The 20539-nt window shown below is 43.2% G+C and overlaps 1 protein-coding gene and 1 long non-coding RNA gene across 2 annotated transcripts in view; both read left to right on the forward strand.

The window, feature by feature from the left end:
- LOC310828716 overlaps positions 1 to 20539 on the forward strand; it is a 232064-nt gene that overhangs the window by 139687 nt on the left and 71838 nt on the right. The window lies entirely within an intron of this gene.
- ITGA9 (integrin subunit alpha 9) overlaps positions 1 to 20539 on the forward strand; it is a 231444-nt gene that overhangs the window by 139067 nt on the left and 71838 nt on the right. The window contains exon 18 of the mRNA XM_083706263.1: positions 13240 to 13390. Within this exon, the coding sequence (XP_083562389.1) occupies positions 13240 to 13390 (151 nt within the window). The remainder of the gene's footprint in view (positions 1 to 13239; positions 13391 to 20539) is intronic.

Here is a 20539-nt window from a genome sequence, read left to right on the forward strand (position 1 = left end):
AGGTCTGTCAGCAGCCGGCAGCTGTCAGGGAAGAGAGGAGTGGTGTCTGGGGCCATGTTCAGAATATAACAATAGCAAAAAAGGCAGACGCACAAAATGGGTTTGCCTGCGTGGCACTGCATACGTGAAAAGGGATATGGGCAGCGGGCGGAAAGAGCCCCTCTTGGTTATTAAAAAATAAAGCAGGCAGAAAAGGAAAATGGACAGGTGCCACCCCTGGAGCAGAATGGGCAGGCGGCTTCTAGCAGTGCAGCTGGAGAGTAAATCCCCCCTGAAGGACTTGTTGTAAATGACGGTTATTGATGGGAGAACTTCGAAAGCGGTTTTTCTTCCTCTTTAGCTACCTAAACTTTCCCTGCTCTTGTCATTAAAGCCAGAGTGAGTTTTATTTCCCAGCATATTCCTCTGCCCAACCCCCCGCAAATGCCGACATTTGCCTTTAAGGCCAATTGGCACCAAGTATTCAGAGACCCTTTCAGAATCTATCTTCCAGCTGTCATTCATTTGCAATCCCTCCGTACCATGCCAAGCTTTTCTCATTTTTCATTGCTGCAAATAATGTGCATGGGGGGTGGGGGTGGGGGTGGAGCGGAACGCCGAATCCCGAAATGGAAATTGGAGGACTTAATTGCAGTGCAGGAATTCCTTCTCAGTTAGTGTTAGATTCACAAGATGCCATTCCTTTGTTGTTTCTTGTAATAATTATAGTGCTAGCGTTTCTGGAGTCCAAGTGTGTGGATATCTATAAATATGGGTTGAGCCCAATCCAATGTCGTTGGATGGATCTGGGCAAGAGAGGTTAATTTGCCATAACCACTTAACAGCCTTCTTTTGAGTAAGCATGCATAGGATTCCACTGTTAAATTAGGGGCGGTGTGTTAATCCACCAGCTCCTGTTCCTAATGCAGATAATTGGTGTCTCAAGGATGGAGCCAATTAGTCTGGACTTTGGTTACTTCTGCCAATTCTGGCCAGTGAATTTTGTTTGATAGTGAGATGCATGGAATTGACAGTGGACAGGAGTGGTTTGCAGATGAAGATGGCCATCCAACTGTGTATGTCTGTCAGCACTGCATTATTTCAAAGAATTCTTGAGTGTAATTGATTACACATTCCCATCCTACAACCAGACACATCCAACTACCCATATCTGCAGAAGATAAATGGGCAAATCTTAATATTTTAAATTTTTTTTGTCACAGTCTGTTTTGGGGGAAGGGGAAGGTATCTATACATTTTAAATATGTGTATTTTGCCTTCATGCCTGACACAACAAAAGAAAATCAATGCATGGTAAATTCAAGATTTTTCTAAATAAACATTGAAAACATTTATACCCTACCTTTCAGCAGAACAACGAAGACTTGAAAGGTAGCTGAGAAATATAAAACGAATGTCCTAGAAACAATCATATTAGTAAAGCTAGTTCATTAGGATTAGTGCTGCAACCAAGTGAGAGAAATTGTAATTGATCATCATCAGATTTTTAGTTAATTAATTTATTGATTAATTTGCGTTAAGATTAGAGCTGCAGCCTAGTTAAAGGAATTGTAATTGATTAATCATCAGATTTTTAGCTGATTAATCTATTGATTAAATTTGCACAAGTTTACAATTCATAAAAATGCAATCTTTCTCTCTCTAAAAAAATAAAATATTGAGTGTTATTTGGCAGATAGGTTTGCACATTATTTCCCTCTTGTGGGGAAAATGCCAGCTGACTCCAAAAGCCTCATTTTAAAATATATATATATATATTTGGGATTGCCTTAACAGTTGTGGAGGAGTTTCCTTTTATTCCCATGGCAATATGTGCCACTCATTTGCCTTTCTGTAGAACTGAGACCCACCCCAATGTCCATTTTTACTGTGTAAAAAAATCCACCTACCTGTTATTAATAATGCTATGGGGAAAATTCATTCTTGATGTTGTTTGAATGGTGCAAAACTGGCTCCAGGTTTGATGGGGTATTGGGAATAGTGCCTTCTGGTGGGATCTCTCTTTCACTGATAGGCCCCACCAGGCAGTAGCTGCAGAAACTCACCAAGCAGAGATGCCAACTTGAATAAAATATTGGGGGATGGGGAGTCCCACGCTGCATAATTGATCCCAAGATGCAGCGCACACACACACCATTTGAATGGCAAATGCCTATCAACTGGGGGTGAGGTGGCACCCTCAAATATTTTATGGGTGCTCCTGGTGGTGAAGGAACCTTGGTCTCTAGGAGTTGGCTCCTGTGTCTCCAACAGGGCTGGATTTAGGTTTGATGAGGCCCTAGGCTACTGAAGGTAATGGGGCCCTTTATATATTCAGCTGTCCTTTGTCAACAACAAATTGTCACTGGTTTTTGTGTTGAATATATGCTATATGGTAATTTATGGACCTAATAGGTATCTAGAGCCATTTGCACATGCAGAATGTAGGCACCCTATGTATAGAAAGGAGCAAACCAGTGATATTTTAGGGAGCAGGCTAGCAGACGGGGCCCATTACTTACATCAAAGGAGCCTACACAACACAAAACACTGTTGCTGTATGTAGGTTTTTTGTTTTTTTATCTTATATTTTGGAAATGTACAGTGGTACCTCAGGATGCAAACAGGATCCATTCCAGAGCCCCGTTCACATCCTGAATAGAACGTAAGCCGCGACAGCATGCCTGTGCATGCGCGGGTCATGTTTCGCCGCTTCCACACATGTGCGTGACGTCATTTTGAGCATCTGTGTATGCACAAGCGACGAAACCCGGAAGTAACGTGCTCCGTTACTTCCGGGTCACCACGGAGCGCAACCCGAAAATACTTATCCTGAAGCATATTTATCTCGAGGTATGACTGTACATCCATTTTTTTCCTTTAATTTTTTTGGGGGGCCCTCAAGAGAGTGGGGCCCAAAGCTATAGCTTGTTTAGCTTATATGTAAATCTGGCCCTGGTTTCCAAGGATGGCTGGGTGTAGCCATTTTCATTTCCCACAGTGCCCCAGCGTGCTTGAGCTAGTTTCACTCCAGGGCACTGAAGGAAATTAAAATTATGTCCATTAGTTTCTGCTGTTGGGAATCTGGGGGCAAGTATCGCTCCTGATTCTGAGCTACTGGGTGCTCTGGCAGCTGCTGCAAGATGCCAGGAGCTGATTCTGGGCCTGGTAGATGGGATTGTGTGGGACTTTGCTCTAAAAGAGTGGTCCATTTTTGAACTGGGCCCAACCCCCTTGAAGTTGTGTCAGATTTTTAAATGGGTTTCATTTTCCACCAGCCTGCTTCCTTCTTTAAGGGGTGGGGAGGGAGAAACAGATGGGAGAGACCTCTTGATTTTCATATAAAAAAGGCCCTGCAAGGCTTTTCCTTAATGGAGTATTGGTTTTTGCCTGAGGTGTATGCCTGGGGCTTCACTTTTTCTAAGTAAAGCTGGCAAGAAATTATAATCTGTGGCTCTAAACCATTTTTTTTTTCAGGTATGGGTATGTGTGGAGAAACAATTTCTGAACTGAGATGGGTTGGTTTTGCCCATCTCTACCCAGAAACAAAACTCACAACCCATTCAGATGCCCATATGAGGAAAAGGAAATGATAAAAAAGTTAAAGCTGTTCACCACTCCAATAGAGATGGCAATCTTGGAATACAAGCTCATAAAGTCTACTGTTGGTTGCAATAAAGAATTTGTTGCACAGTAGCAAGTGATTTATGTCAAGAAAAGAACTATACCCAAGCCAGATATTTTTAGCCAAGAAATGTATAAGCGCAAAAGAAAAATTCTCAAACAGCAGTTCTTCCATTTCAGCGCACCAGGTGACCTTTAAGAATCCCATTTTCAAATTTCATATAAGTTGACTGTATGCAAGGTTAGTAAGCGAAGCTTATGCAGATGCTTAAAATCAAATCTACTGAGTCAGATTTATATTACAAAAAGCCAAACACAACTGTGCATTTATGGTGTTCTGGCTTTCATCACAAATTTTCAGCCTGTGCAATATCAAATGGGCCTGGATTTACTGTTTCTGGAGTTTAAATGCTCTCTTTGGCAAACCTTATATTGCAGGGACAGTATGGCAGTTATGCATGCACTAGGAATTGTACCATCTTCCCTAGGGGCCATTCATTTTATAGCCTTGAGCCATGCCACCACATGGTTGAATTATTACCATATGTGATGAACAATGCAGAATGTGATCTATCAAAAAGTGTGTTCCTCGAGAGGCAGAAAATAGGTGGCAGACTTGCTACAATTGCTTTTGTGTGCAAGCACAATTTTAGCCATAAAACGCTTAATGAACTCATTAGCCCGCTCAGGACTGCAAAAATGTAGAAGGCTTATCAAGCATTTTGCAACACCCAATACTGGTCAAGCACAGTTATGTTTGGATTGCTGGTTCATAAGTTGTGCAAGCTTTCCCTGGGATAAGGTTAGATTTAGAATAGCAGCAAAATCCTGGAGCATCTTCTTTGCCAGTTTATCTCCTACTTGCACTTTCCAAACCTACCGAAACTTAGAAGTTTTGGAGTGGGGAGAGAAAACCTGTAACTTATTTTTCTGAAAATCTTATTCTCAGGGAGTGCTCAAAGAGATTCCCCACTACTCTTTCAAAGATAATGTTCGTGAAATGCTTTGACCATTCTTAACTGTGTTGTGGCTGCTATTAAGACTGTCTCTCCTGAAAATTTCTCCTTAAAGCAAGCAACAGCTACAAGTCCGGTCAGCAGCACTATTTATTTGCAAACATAATACAAAAAGATGCACAGGAGCCAATATGGTATCAAGAATGTCCACATGTGGGACTGAAAACACGATGGAGCAATGTGATGACAACAGTTTTACAGTTAACAGGCAATTCTGAGTCCCTGTTGTTAGGGCTTTGAGTGCTTTGCAGTTGTTGTTTTAAAATCAAATTTATTTGCTCCCCAAAGTTGAATTCTGTCACCAACACTAAGCATGTGAGTTTTCAGGGTCCTCCCTTTTAACTCTTCTAGTCAACTTAACTCCTTTACCTATGGATTCTACAGCTGCTTATATTTTATCACACATTGTTGACATATTGTCATTCATATCCTTTGCAACTGTGAGGCCTAGGAGCTGTCATTTTTAAAGGTGAAAGCTGAGAATCAAAAGAAGCTAAAGATTTGCGTGATGCCGATCTCATATGTTTCTATGACCTTAGATTTATTTTTATTTAAAGTCTATAGCAGAGTAAAGAAATCTGAAACCACTTAATCCATTTTGTTATGCCAGTAGAGGTATTGAAATGTTATTGGAAGCAAGGACTTCCGGGTTAGCGCCATCGGCAACCCGTGAGTAGAACGGAAATTGGACTTTTAAAGTACTTTTAAATTGGTACCGCTTGGGGAAGGTCTAAACAGGAAGTCCACCTCCCCTTTCTGTAAATAAACTGAAGCAAAGAACTTGTTAACTAAGGTTGTGGAGAGTCTTATCTAAAGGATTAAAATTCCACTGATTGAAATTACTATCAATACTCTTTTTGGAAGCAGGGAAGCCTGCAGGAGAAGGTCAGAATTGGGGAATTGAAGTGCCACTTCCCTAAACCCAGGAGCGGTCTGCGAGAGCCCGTGGAGGGTGAAGAGATAAATTTGACAGCTAGCTGTCAAGATACAAAAGAAGGACTTTGTTGCTATTGTCAGTTTCTGTGTTTCTGTGTTTAAAAAGAAGGAAGGCAATTGCTACAATTTTACGTTTGGGACTTTTGGGACTGTGCTAGAAGGAGTGTAAATGGAAACTGTGTCCCTCTAGAGGGAGTTTTGGGATAGTGTTGCAAGGATGCAGCTGGGAAATTGATTTTAAAGATAAAGTCTCTGAGAAACTAGCTTTGACCTTGGACATTTCAAGGATGGCGGATGAGAAGGAAGTCGCATCTGAACTGAATAGGACATTTTATCTGCTGGGAAAGCTGCAAGAACAGATAAACGTCATGGCTACCAATGTTGAAATTTTGGGAACAAAAGTGGGCATCAGTAAAGAAGTAGACAAGAACCCGGCACAGGAATCTCTTTTAACTAAACAAATTGAAGAACCAGAGAAGGAGAAAGTTGCTGTTGTTAAAGTGATGCATGGGGGAGTCGTAACCCTACAGTGGCAAATGGTGGATTACAATTTCAGGCCTTATACGTTTGCAACTAGGAGAAGCCAGTTTTTGGAGATGAAAGCCTGGCTTGGTTTGGAAAATGAAAGATGGAGAGATCACCCTATGTGGGGATCAAATAACTTTTGGGATTTGAATCTGAGTCAGGTGGAGATTGGAGCCTCTGGGGCCTTTGGATTTGGCAGGAGTGTGAGACAAGATTTGGAATATTCTATGGGCCCTACCTTTAACTATGGAAGTCTGGCAGACTCACTAAGAAGGAATTTGACTACCGTTGGGTTGGAGCTCCCCCGAGATTTGTCCTTTAACACCAAAGACTATCAAAAATATCAGCAGAGGGGACATGAAAGAGAGTTAAGAGCCTCGGACTTAAGATCTCCGGGTTGATGGACTTTTGGAGAACTGTTGGCAGGGGCCGAGACCGGGGAGGGGAGATGGTGAAAGAAAAATTGGGAATTTAAAATGTATATATTGTGATATTAAAAAAAAAAAATCTTTTAATGAGAGATGGGGAAATCGTGGAATGGAATCTTTGTGACCCCAGGGGAAAAGTCTTAAGAGAATAATTTCAGATATATAAATTTTAAGGAGAAATAAGATTAAATAAAGTAAAAGTGGATGGCTAATAGGCGAATGAGAGAATGGAAAATTACAGTATATATATATAAAAAAAAAAGAAAATTACAGTATATTAAGATAAGTTATAAAGATAAAAATAAAGATGAAGGATTTGCTGAAATATCTATTTGAATTAGAATACAAAGAGGGGAGGTGTGAGGAGGTCAAGGAGATAAGTTAAGAAAGGGAGTTATATTAAGGTTTAACTTGTTCTTTTGTCATTTTTTGACTGTATTTTTTTTCTTTTTAGCTGTTTTTCCTTTTTTATTTTTTATTTTTATTTTTTTTCTTGGATATGTTTTGTTTTTGTATTCTGTGTTCCTTTTTGTAACTTTTTAAAACTTGAATAAATATTATTTGAAAAAAAATAATGAAATGTTATTGGAAGTCACAAGGAACGTTAGAATATATCTCATGGGATGAATATTGCCAGGCTTTCTTGCACTAACAACTTATACATATATTATATTAGTCTGTCTCATCATCACCATCATCAAACCTTTATTGGCATCACTTACAAACATTCAGAATAAATAGGCCAGTGCAATCTTGTCGCCATTTCAATGATACAGTCATTTGCCAAAGGGAAGAAAAGGAGGCAAGCACTTTATTTCACCTCTATGGGTCTCCAGCAAGGGCAGGGTCCTGTAGTGTATTTCGGCGGCAAAAAAATCAAATAGAGGAACTTGGCTTTCTCTTAATACACATTTGAAGTACATCTTACATTGAACATCTGCCTGATAAACAGTTAGGGTTGTTGGAACCACCCAGTGTACTGCTACAGAAATTACTACAAATGATATGAATCAAAGCCACAGAAAACCCCACAAGGAAATCCTGCTGTGCACAAAGCAAACGAGTTCGATTTGAGTTGGTGTGGTCTTTTTTGTTTTGTTTTGTTTCTTTTCTTTGGGTGATGAGTCTCCCAGACGAAAAAAAGAAGTGGAAGGGAAAACGCTTTGAAATATACAGCTATATATAAATGCTCTTAATTAGCATGGAGACACACCAGAGTGGGTTTTTCTTAGATTTCTAATTGCCAGTGAGAGAGAGAGAGAGAACGAATTCTGTTTTGAGATAGCTAAAGAGTCATGTAACAAAATGTGTCTGTAGGCGTAATGCACATAACGGAAGGAGATAGCTATTAGGAATGGATAACCCGGTGTCCATTGGCAGCTAGTCTTTCCACTTTCCAAGGCAATTCTCTTGATGACAGCTGATCTGTGATAGGTCTTGCACACCACCAATTTAGATATCAAGGGTGTGGCCACATTCCATTGACTTAATGGGAAGTTTTTCTTTCAAGTTAACGGCAAAAGCCCATTAACAAGAATTGAGCCAGATGACACCCTAAACGATTATTGTGGCCTTGTGAATAAGCCCTAGGCAGAAACTGCCGTAGCATATTAGATTTTACAGTTTTTAACCTTACAGTTGACTAGCAGTAGTGGATTTTGTTTCGTTTCTTAAGAAAGAAGAGATCCACATTATAGTTGAACTGAACCAGAGGACAGAATTTCTCGATTATTATTGTTCCCTTTGAAAGTCTGCCCTCTCTGCATTTTTGTGGGGCTGTTGAAAGGATGTTGTGGGGTGAGGGAATGGGTTCTTGTTACCTGGACAAGCAAGGAACAAAGAGGAGAGGCACTTTGATTCCCATAAAAAGCACGAGAGAAAGCCCCCAAACAAAGAAGTCAGTATTGAGATCAGCCCCTGAGGAAGAAAATAATCCATTCTGATCACAGGTTTGTTCCATCCCCATTCATGTTGCTCTGTCCTGTTACATGCTTTTTAAAGCAAAATTGCTTGTGAAGAATTGGCCACTTCTGGATTGGCGTTCCAGTCAAAACCAGTTCCCCCAGCCCTGATTTAACTTATCGGTTATACCGGAGCACAAATAACAGCTACCTCAAGTGTTCCAGTTACTGTGTGTTCTTGAGTACATGCTAATTCATGTTGATTCGCCATGTTATTTATACGTAGAGATTTTGTGTACTTGTGCAATCATCTGCTTAAGTTTTGCCCTGGATAAACCGAAGAATCTGCAGACGACAAATTTCCTTGCCTTTTCCCTGTGCTATTATATAACTTGATTTTCTAAGCACAGATTTTTATCACGGTCTAAAGCACTGTTTTGAAGAGCCTAAGGCCCACTGGAATATAAGCCCCACTGGAATGCTTTGACAGTCAAATTCTTGAGCGAAACCTCTTCTAAGCAGAGATAATCTAGACAATATTCACATGTGCACAGAGCAATCCAGACTTAAAATAAGTCTGGCTAAGGAGTTCAGTGGCCATGGGAACCAGCCTCCCCCCTTGATAGGAACTAGGCTGCCCACATAAATGCTAATCAGTTAATAAAATAAAACCGATATTCCTCTTTCATTTACTGTTTTGCTTACATCTTCAATTCCTTAAGGACGGTGTGTGTGCCTGTCTGTTTGTCTGTGTCCCAATGAAGCCTGGGTCATGTTGTTTCTTGAACAATGCAGTTCAACCAACACATTTTGATGACGGCAGCGCTTCCTGTTTAATGAACTGCAGATGCTAAGGCAGGATGGTACCACATTGGCAGTGCAGTTCATACATCACTGCCGGCAATCCATACCCAATGACATCATGCCCCGGATAAGCAAACAGGGCCCAGGAATTCCCTTGCCAATGGAGAGATTCTTTTTCTTAATCCAGTTCTTACTGAAAGTGTACCTGATTCATTCCAGATGTCCTGAGATTTAATGACTCAGGAAACTGCTGTCTTGAAAGGAAGGCCTAAGCTCAGTCTCCTGTTGCTGTTGTGATGGGGATTAGAAATCCTCTGTCAGACTCAAACCAATGAGGTTTTCAATAAAGTACCCTAAAGCTATGAATCTGATGGCAGTTCCTTCAGTTCAGACATTTAGTTCGTGCTTTCCAAAGAATCCCCCTCCCCCCTCCCCCCAAGGGTGGAATACATGCTGTACTTAATGACTACTTAAAAAAATTCCCTATTTTTCATATATTTTACTCTACGAGATAACCAGCAGCTGCAGATAGTGACCCATGATCCTTATTCATTAACTTGTTAACTTTGTGAAAAATTCTGTGCTTCCCTGTATGTATGGTGATCAGTAGTTTATTGTACATATAGTTCGAATGCTTTTAAACCGGAATAATATTTTTTAAAGTCAGGGGTAGCCCCTCCCCCTGATGCTGTTGAACTGCAGATCCCATCATTCTGAGCCAGAAGGTTGGGGTTGATGGGAGTTATAGTCTTGCAATCTTTGGGGCTACAACCTCATGTCTACAACCTCAGGGTCTTCTTGGTCAAACTCTTATGCACCTGTAGCAGTGCATTCCATATTCAGAAAGGCATTGTCCTTGCAGTACAAAACAGGTCAGAACCATTGCACGTGTTCTATTTACTGCCCATTTTATGCAAAAATCCACGATAAATATTTAAACTCCATGCTGAAAGAAAGGTTAAATTGCCCCGACTTCTCCAGGGTTTCCTTTGTACTGAACGGTCATAGGTGCGACATTACGGAGAATGTAGCAACATTTCTGAGAGATGCCATTAAACTACGTCGCTGCAAGACTTGAAAGGCACTTTTTAACCTGATTATTGTTTCCTCTTAAAGTATCTCCTTTTATGAACAGGCGCCAATTTTATGTTTTGATTTATGTACTTTTGTATCCTCTGCATGCCAAGGAAGGAGATTGATTGACATGTGGTGGGGCTGGCGCTTAATTTGATGGGGCTGGGCTGGCAGTGAGGTTGGGGGTGTGCGGCTGCAGCGGTTGGAGATCTGGATTAGTGGTGGTGCACTACTGCAGCCCAGCACCAATGCCAATGTCACAAGGATGACTCTGTGGCTCTTCCCCACCACATGTGCCACTACTGATGCTCATGTCACAAAAACATGAGGGATGCATTTCTTTTTTTATATAGAATATTTATTAAAGTTTTCACAAAGTAATACAATGTAAAAGAAAAAACAACAAAAATACAAAAATAATTAAAAAATCATTACTTATTTTCTTTTAACTTATTTTCCAGACCTCCTCATACCTCCCTTTCTTGTATTCCAATTCATATTGTTAGTTCAGCAAATCCTCACCATTAGTTTTTACTTATTTCTAAGTCTTTTTTTTCCATATCTCTTAAATATTACAGCTGGAAACCACTTAGTTTCTGTCCAACATCAATCTAACATTCATTAATTTTACAGTATTTCTGTAAGTAGTCTTTAAATTTCTTCCAATCTTCTTCCGCCGACTCTTTTCCCTGGTCTCGGATGAGGGATGCATTTCTAATAGCTGTGTTATTATCAGTAGCCTTGAAATCAATTTTTGATGGAAGGACTACATCTGTTCCATGAATGAATGAAATGTTAGAAATGTTAAAACCCACCAAAAGCACCAAGAGGGTGATTTGGAGTGTACTTAACCCTTTCGCTAGGGACGCAGGTGGCGCTGTGGGTTAAAGCCTCAGCGCCTAGGACTTGCCGATCAAAAGGTCGGCAGTTCGAATCCCTGCGGCGGGGTGCGCTCCCGCTGCTCGGTCCCAGCGCCTGCCAACCTAGCAGTTCGAAAGCACCTCCGGGTGCAAGTAGATAAATAGGGACCGCTTACCAGCGGGAAGGTAAACGGCGTTTCCGTGTGCGGCTCTGGCTCGCCAGAGCAGCGATGTCACACTGGCCACGTGACCCGGAAGTGTCTTCGGACAGCGCTGGCCCCTGGCCTCTTGAGTGAGATGGGCGCACAACCCCAGAGTCTGGCAAGACTGGCCCGTACGGGCAGGGGTACCTTTACCTTTTAACCCTTTCGCTGCCTGCTGCTTCTGCACTTCAATTATCCTCCAGTACGCTTCCATGCATGAGGTTCCATGTATTTGGACAGGCATCATGTAGCTGTGTCTTCAGTCAGAATTAATTTTTTTAAAATAGAGGTAAATCTGAGCTATAAACACCCTTTGACAAAGGCACTCAAGGCAGGGTGCCCCTCCCCACCCCACACACCCAGTCTGGTCAGTTCAGGCCTTCTGGGATCAGTCTAATGCATCCTTTATCAACCTTGAGTCCCCAGATATGTTTGGACTACAGCTCCCATCATCGCTGATTGCTGGCCCTTCTCAGCAGGGATGATGGGAGCAGGAGCGAACGAAGGCTAACCGACGACCGGGGTGGGGCAAACCGCCGGCTGCGCATGTGTTGCACCACTACTTGTGGCACATGCATGGCGTTGCTACGTATGACGCATTTGTGGCATCACTATGTAGGGCGCATGTGCAGCGTCACTACATACAGCGCATGCATGTGACACCACGCATGCGTTGTACATAGCAAGTTTGCTGTCGGCGCCACTCAAGCGCCATACGGAATCCTCTGCTCATGGCTGCAGATGCGAACGGAGGATTCTCCACATGTGGCTGCAGTGGCGCAATGGCCGTTTGTGCCACCGCACCCAGGGGCGGTGGGGTGAGCACCCCACGGGTGCCTTCTTGTCCCCCCCAGACACGGCACCCCAGGTGGACTGCCCCCCGCCCCCCTTTGAGACACCACTGGATGGGAGTTGTATTCCAGCTACATCTGGGGATCCAAGGTTGAGAAAACCTGGCTCTGATGCCGATTTAGAGAACTGCAAAGAAGGCGTCATCTGCAAGCACTCACTTTTGCCTACATGCCCTCTCTGCAAGAGGTCCAGCAGTGCATCAGCTTGTGCTCTCAGTTACTGCTTTTTGTTCCTACAGACTCCACGATAATCCCAGATATTCACAGCCCTCCTTATGATTGACTCAGTCAAGCAAGCTGCTGCTGCTGCTGTAGAGGGTGCAGTGATGTGAAATGGCATATCATATCTACAATGGCTTACGTTGCGTTATTGACAACATATGTACAGTGGTGCCCCCCAAGACGAATGCCTCGCTAGACGAAAAACGCGCAAGACGAAAGGGTTTTTCGTTTCTTGAGTTGCTTCGCAAGACGAATTTCCCTATGGGCTTGCTTCGCAAGATGAAAACGTCTTGCGGGTTTGCTTCCTTTTTCTTAAAGCCGTTAATGCCCGGGGAATCCGTGCTCCGCAAGACGAAAAAATCGCAAGACGAAGCAACTCGCGGAACGAATTAATTTCGTCTTGCGAGGCACCACTGTATTCTATTCTCTTTTGCTTTCTTTCTTGCAGTTACAGTGTTTTTAGGTTAATGTTCAGTTTGTATGCAATACTATCCAACCCTCTTCCTCAAGTGAGTTCAGTGTGGTGCACATGGGGCCAAATCCATTTTTCTCATTCATTTCAGTGAACGGTAACTGCACTGATGATGGATGAAATACGATCTCTGATTTGCATTGTGGTCTCAAGCAATGCTTTTGGCCTGGCCACACAGTGACTGACTAGGAGGTGAGCCAGACACCTCATTCTTGTCTCCCTATAACAGGAGAACTCTTTTGGCTTGCGTTTTTTTAAGTGAGATGTCACATTTCTCTACTGTGAATTGAGAAAAGATGGGAAGGAGTAGCAAAGGGTTAACCTGTTGTCGTTTCTGTTCACAGCGCGGATGATAGGGCTCCCTATCTGGCTTTGGGAGCCGTGAAGAACGTTTCCCTGAACATCACCATCTCCAACATTGGGGACGATGCCTATGACACGAACGTTGCCTTCAACTTCTCCAGAGAGCTCTTCTTCATCAAAATGTGGCAAAAAGTAGGAATAGCCGGTCAGCCTTGGGGACAGGCAATGCTGTATTTTTGTTAATCTGAAGTCATGAGCTTGGTCTTCAAGATAAACTATGGAAGGAAATGGAAGGAAAGTTTCTCATCTCATCCTACACCTCGCAGTCACCTCTGACCCCCCACTTCACGGAAAGAAGGTTTTCTGTTCTTTCCTCTCACAACAGCTCCCCACACCCTGTCCCATATTCCTCAGTAGGGTCCTCCTGAACCCCCAGAGAGGTTTTTCTTTGGGGGGGGTCAGGCTTTTTGGGGGTTCCTCAAGAAGAGGAAGAGAAGGAACTTTCCTTTTGTTAACTTCTATAAGTTAATTTATTTTAGGTTTCAGACCATGGAGATTAGCGGAGTTTTAACTGCTTTCATTTGTCCTAGGGGTGTAAAATCAAGGGAGCTTGGCTCTCCTATTTATCTTTATTAAGCTATTTTACAAATAAAAGCTTCTGTGCAGAAGAAGCTTTCTGCAGCTTCTTTCTGTTCTTAATATTCTTGCAGTCACTGGTTTGATCGCGAGAGCGAAAAGAATTCTCACTTGATTGCCCAGATGCTTTTAGCTTTCTTCTTGTATTGGGATATTAAAAACAGCACAGCATTATTGAAAGCCTTTAAAAAAAAAAGCAGTTCCCAAAATAAAACAGTCTAGGAAGGGAGTTCCAAAGTCTGGGAGCAGACTTACACACCCCTCTTTTTGTCATCCGGGTGGCGCTGTGGGTAAAACCTCAGCGCCTAGGACTTGCCAATCGTTAGGTCGGCGGTTCGAATCCCTGCGGCGGGGTGTGCTCCCATTGCTCGGTCCCAGCGCCTGCCAACCCAGCAGTTCGAAAGTACCCCCGGGTGCAAGTAGATAAATAGGGACCGCTTACTAGCGGGAAGGTAAACGGCGTTTCCGTGTGCTGCGCTGGCTCGCCAGATGCGGCTTGTCATGCTGGCCACGTGACCCGGAAGTGTCTGTGGACAGCGCTGGCTCCCGGCCCCTAGAGTGAGATGGGCGCACAACCCTAGAGTCGGACACGACTGGCCCGTACGGGCAGGGTTACTTTTGCCTTTACTAAAATTATACAATTTACAAAATGTAAAACCTAAATTAAACCTCCCAAAGTTTGATGACGTATTGAGAAATGGGGGAGGGAGAGAAGCTTTACTATCTCTTAATTATTTCATTCAACTAACCTCCCCTGCTTTTCAGCTGCAAGGAGCCATTAGCTGAGTGAGATAACTAAGGATACAAATCTGCAGCTAGCATTGCCCCTTTGACTCTTAGTGATTTCAAGTGACTCCAAGTTCCCTTGATTCTTGAGAGCTATGACAGGTCCCACCCATCAGTGAAGGTATGCTGTGTCTTCCATGTCCCACTTTACATATTTCTTTTTTTCCAAGTTTTTTATTGATTTTCAACATTTCAACACATAAAAACATAAAAACAGTCAACAAAAAACAGTCAACATGTTTCTTTTGCTGCACAAGCGCACCCCTAGAGACAAGCAGACCTGTCCACCTCAACAACAACATCATAATGGCGTTGTGTTTAGTGGTCCTATGTAAAGCACGTTTCCCCTGAAAAACGCAGCTCACTCGGATACTTTTAACAGCTGCTCTGTTAATGAACACGATCCAGCAGGAGAGGCCCATCTTTCCCCCATATTGCCACCTGAAATTCATTCTCAGCAGAGGTAAACCTCAGAATCAAGACCACCCTGGCTGCCAGGTTTATAATCTCCCTCGGATAGCCCTCCTGATATACAGTAACCTGCCATGCATCTCGGTTTGTTTTTTCATGTGCCTGCTAAGCGCTGCTTAGTAGATTAAATGTAATATGCTTTCATCTGGTTATTGTAGCTACGAGAAGTGAGGACAATAACTGGCTCTTTGTTTCAAATGGCTTATGTAAACTCCCGAAAATGTATATTAGGCGCATGGACACTGAATATCTAATGGTAAGATTTAAAGGACGAAATATGCCCCGGCTCAGTAATTATTAGAGTAGCATTTACTTTCCATGCAAGTGTTATTGTTGCTGGCTCTCATTTCCTTTAGACTCTGAAATTTCATGAGCCATGTTAATGGGATTTCTGGGCAAACCCCCTGTTCCTCTTCACTGGGGTGAGAAAGGGCACGTTGATATTTAAAAGACTTCATTTATTGAGCTATTTTGTTTCCACGCTGGTCTGTAGCCAGCCAGCATCAGTGCCTTGGCCAGAGGCTGAAAGATTGCTTTCCATAGGCTTAAGGGACAATTAGTCCTCAAACTGTGCATCATTATAGAGAGGATTCTTTGAGGTGTTCTTTCAAGTGTGCCTGCTTATTAACCTTGCATCCTTTGGTTAGTTGTCCTAGCATTGCTATTTTAGAAATGACCATCTGTGTGGCAAATGTTCTGCAAGGTTAGTTGTCAGTGGATATTTCATAAATAAAGAAATTTCCCCCTCTCCCCCACAAAAAAACACTTTATTTAGAATGCTTCTATACTCTTGGATGGTTGCTACTGTACTGATCAATATACAGTTGTACCTTGGATCTTGAAAGCCTTGGCTCCCGAACAAATTGGCTGCTGAACGATCGAAACCTGGAAGTGAGTTTCCGGTTTTTGAATGTTCTTTTGGAAGCCGAATGTTCAGTGAGGATTCTTTGGCTTCTGATTGGCTACAGGAGCTTCCTGCAGCCAATCAGAAGCTGCACTTTGGTTTTGGAAGTCGAACGGACTTCCAGAACGGATTCCGTTCGACCTCCAGGTACAACTGTATAGGAAGAACACATTTTGAATGTGTATCAGAAGTGTATAGTAGTGGATCTGGATACAAACCAAGTCCAACTTAGGTTCCACTGAAATCAATAGGATTCAAATTAGTCATTGATTTTTATAGTACTAAGTGACTAGCTTTGTTTCAGTCCAGCCTATGGTCAATTTGAACAGAAGAACATTTGGAGGGTGGGTGGGTGTAGTGGGGTGAGTCCTTTGAAAATAAACCCAAAGAAATGAAAAAATGTTAAGCAAAGAATGCTGAGTTAATTTGAAGGATTTTCTCCGCTGTTCTCCTGGTCTTCTTTGCACACTTTGGTTTTGTAGTTAACAATTGGAGTATGTTATTACTCAAAACAACAGGACACTGTCTTGTGGAAGGAAGTTTCACTGAAATCAGTGATACCCTTCCAAGCAAATTGGGATCCTAGACTCTTTTGAAGTCAGGCTTGTGTTCTAATGAAAGAGCCTAATGTTAATGACCTCTGTAGGTCATTAACAACAGACAGCTTTTAATGGCCTCCTTCTTTCTCCTTTTTCTGCAGCAACAGGAGGCATTGACCTCTGGGCTTATTTTCTTTGTAACCAGACCTAGAAGTTTATCGGTTTTTATTAGAAAGGAGCTGCATCTTTCACACCAGAGAGTTTTGCTTGCTTTTAAGAGTAGCAGTTTGAGATGGTGCTGGAGATAAATGACACCCTGAACTGAAATCCCAACCGTATGATAATTATATATATTGGAAATGGGCCTCACCCAATTACATGTTCTATATCAATATGCTTTAATGACAGGGACTGCTCAGTAATTGTCCTCTTTCATTTGCTAGCTCATTTAGACAATTTGGTAGGAACAGGTTCTGAAAAGCAAACTGCCCTCTTGTTAAGAACATTTTAAAAAGGAGATGTTCCCAGTCCTGATTTGCTTATTGAAGTCACCCAGGATATTAACTGTAAGAGTTGCAGAGTCAGACTTAACATTTAACTGGAATTTAAGCCGCCCTTATTATTATTATTTGATTAGTTATGTCCTGGCTACAAGCACTGCTTTGTCTAGAACAGGGGTCAGCAACCTAAGGCCCATGGGCCAGTAGTGGCCCACGAGGCTTATCTAACCAGCCCATGGCAACCCTTGCCGCCCCCCACCCACCCAACGCCCCCTGTTCTTACTGGTGCGGTGCGGGAACCAACTTCTGGTTGATGGCGCATGTGCACAGGTGCTCCTCCCACCCGGGTGTGTGCTGGAAATAGCCTGTGTGCATGTGTGCGGGATGGAGAAGTGGCCATGCTATTTCATCAGACATAGCATGTGTGCACGCACACGGGCACTCCTCCAACCCGGAAGAGCACGCGTGCGCTCACGCTCCGGCCCATCCTCTGATGTACAGACCGTTGACCGGCCCATCCTTGGATAAAGCTGCCTACCTCTGGTCTAGAATTTGGGTTCTGAACTAGCAACCTTCCTTGACTGAAGGTTAAGTTGGGTTCCTGCCTAGTGGAATTCAGAGGCTGGATATGCATTGTCAGGGATGGTGTAGCATCATGCTTTGCTGACGCTGCATTGAGCAGTGGATTGGACTCTCATGTTGATAAAGATGAACAGAGAAGAGGGAAAGAGTGTGAGTGAGGAGGAGAAGTGAGCAAGCCTATTGAGGGTTCCTGATACACAAACCATGGTTAGCCATTGGCCAGTGACTTCTCCCCAGAGGTGCCCAGTGCCCTAACAGCAATCCTGCTGTTTTATTTCAGTGCCTGAAGCATTGATGGCACTGCCGTGATCTTTGTGGCTTGTGCCAGCATGGGGGGGAAATGCTCCTCTCTTTCCCCCCTAGATGCAAACATTTTAAAAAATAAAGTATTCTCAGACTCTCCTTCCCTAAGACTCTCTATCTTAGTTTCGTAAGGGGAAAGTGAAATGTACTCAGAGCAGCTTGGGCTGTTTTTGGAAATGTGATAGGGTGCTATACTTTTTCCTTTGGTGGACTCTCAGTAGGTTACCCAAAAGAGAGATGGAATACTTGGTTAGGGCCAGTTTTCTCATTGGTGAAGTGGCACGTTGAGGCAGTGTTTCAGTCCATATGTGCCAATGACGATGAGTTCCTGCTCCGGAAAGAATCCAAAATTGCCATTTTGCAAAAGCCTGTTGCAGAGATGATGAGCAGTATGTTAGATGGTCCATGGGACATTTACCATAGTGTCTTTCAAGTCAAATCTGAAGGCAAGTGGAATTTGGTTGAAGGTGGCGCTGTGGGTTAAACCACAGAGCCTAGGGCTTGCCGATCAGAAGGTCGACGGTTCGAATCCCCGCGATGGGGTGAGCTCCTGTTGCTTGGTCCCTGCTCCTGCCCACCTAGCAGTTCGAAAGCACGTCAAAGTGCAAGTAGATAAATAGGTACAGCTCCGGTGGGAAGGTAAACGGCGTTTCCGTGCGCTGCTCTGGTTCTCCAGAAGTGGCTTAGTCATGCTGGCCACATGACCCGGAATCTGTAGGCCGGCTCCCTCGGCCAATAAAGTGAGATGAGCGCCGCAACCCCGGAGTCGGTCACAACTGGACCTAATGGTCAGGGGTCCCTTTACCCTTTACCTTTAAGTGGAATTTGGTTATGGGTAAAGGAGCTATCTCGAGAAGGGAGTGTGTGTGTGAGAGAGATGGGATTATGATGGGAAAGACCTGGAGTGCAAGGAAAGTGGACCAGTAGCCCAGGTGAGGAACTGAGCCATAGTTTGGCCAGTCATTGGAAGTAGTTGCTTTGTGGTTTTCACAGGATAAAAAACCAGTCAGTTATCAGGTGGGCGCTTTTCCTAACAAAAGCCAGATGTTGCTCTTGCCTAGTCTTCTCACGAGTAGGACTGTTATTCTGTGAAGGAGTTTCCATCACCCCTGCCCCCAGGTTCCCACTTCAATAAGAACTCGGCTTAAGTCTGGCCATGTAACACAGTATCATTTGTATGTGCTACAAAACCTTTGAGCCTTCTGTGATGAAAAAGCTTCCAATAAAAGCTATCGCCTGATGGTAAATGGTTCAAGTTATAGCAGCCTAGAGTGGATTCAGTTATTTTGATTTTTAAAATGCATTAAATTTTTAAATGCCGGCAGATTATGAGAATGGGTAATCCTTGTAATCAATCAGAACATATGCTATCATGCTCTACATTGACACTGCAATTGACACTGCAATTCGAAACCTGCTTACTTGGGAGTAAGTCCAATGGAACTGTGTGGGATTTATCTTTGGACAGAACTAAATAGGATTGTGTTCGAGAACAGAGTATTTTTATTACATTCTAAATGTTATCTTCAAATTTTAAAATGAGTGGTCAGCCTCTTAAGATTAGAACTGATACTTTTTTATAATTATGTTGATAACATGTCATGTTGCAAGGTAATTAAAAAGTTGCCCTAGCAAAATCCCCCCCCCCCCAATTTGTGCAGCTGCTACATGTACTAGAGCCCTAAAGTTGAATGCTTGGCCATTCAGCTTCAAGAGTTGTATCTGTTTTGCTATCCCATTTTAGATACTATCTTTCATATGTCTCCCATCTGCCTAACAGAGGTGACACTAAATCCATTTGAAAACTATGTAGTTACAGTGCAGAATCATTAGGCTGCTGAGTTATTAGAAGCGGGCAGAAATGGGTTAAACTTCCACACAGATTCACAGTAATAAAATATGATGCCCAGTTGAGACATAGTTTGGCTTTTTTCCAAATCCTATGCATTTTGCATGATAGACTTAATTAGACACATCTACAACTGAAAAAACCCAACCCATGTCTCAGCAGGTATTTTTGAAGAAGTGTGTGGCTAATTCATGTACAACAGACCTGCCAATTGTCCCTTTTCCCCAAGGACAGTTCCCAGATTTACAGAAACCATTCCTGTTTCTGATCCCGGAATGCCCTGCTTTTCCTTAAAGGTAAAGGGACCCCTGACCATTAGGTCCAGTAGCAGCCGACTCTGGGGTTGCGGCGCTCACCTTGCTTTATTGGCCGAGGGAGCCGGCGTACAGCTTCCGGATCATGTGGCCAGCATGACTAAGCCGCTTCTGGCGAACCAGAGCAGCACACAGAAATGCTGTTTACCTTCCTGCCGGAGTGGTACCTATTTATCTACTTGCACTTTGACACGCTATCGAACTGCTAGGTTGGCAGGAGCAGGGACTGAGCAACAGGAGGTCACCCCATCTCGGGGATTCGAACCGCCGACCTTCTGATCAGCAAGCCCTAGGCTCTGTGGTTTAACCCACAGTGCCACCCACGTCCCTCTACCACACCCCTCTTTTCCTTAGGGCGCCCCTATTTCCATCAGAGGGTATGGATTTTTGCGACCCTCTGAGCCAAGGAGAATACAACTGAAGGCAGTCCTATATAGGGAAGTGTTTCTTATGTTTA

Source organism: Podarcis gaigeae, assembly GCF_964106915.1.
Source record: "Podarcis gaigeae genome assembly, chromosome: 12".
In the NCBI taxonomy this organism is placed as follows: domain Eukaryota; kingdom Metazoa; phylum Chordata; class Lepidosauria; order Squamata; family Lacertidae; genus Podarcis; species Podarcis gaigeae.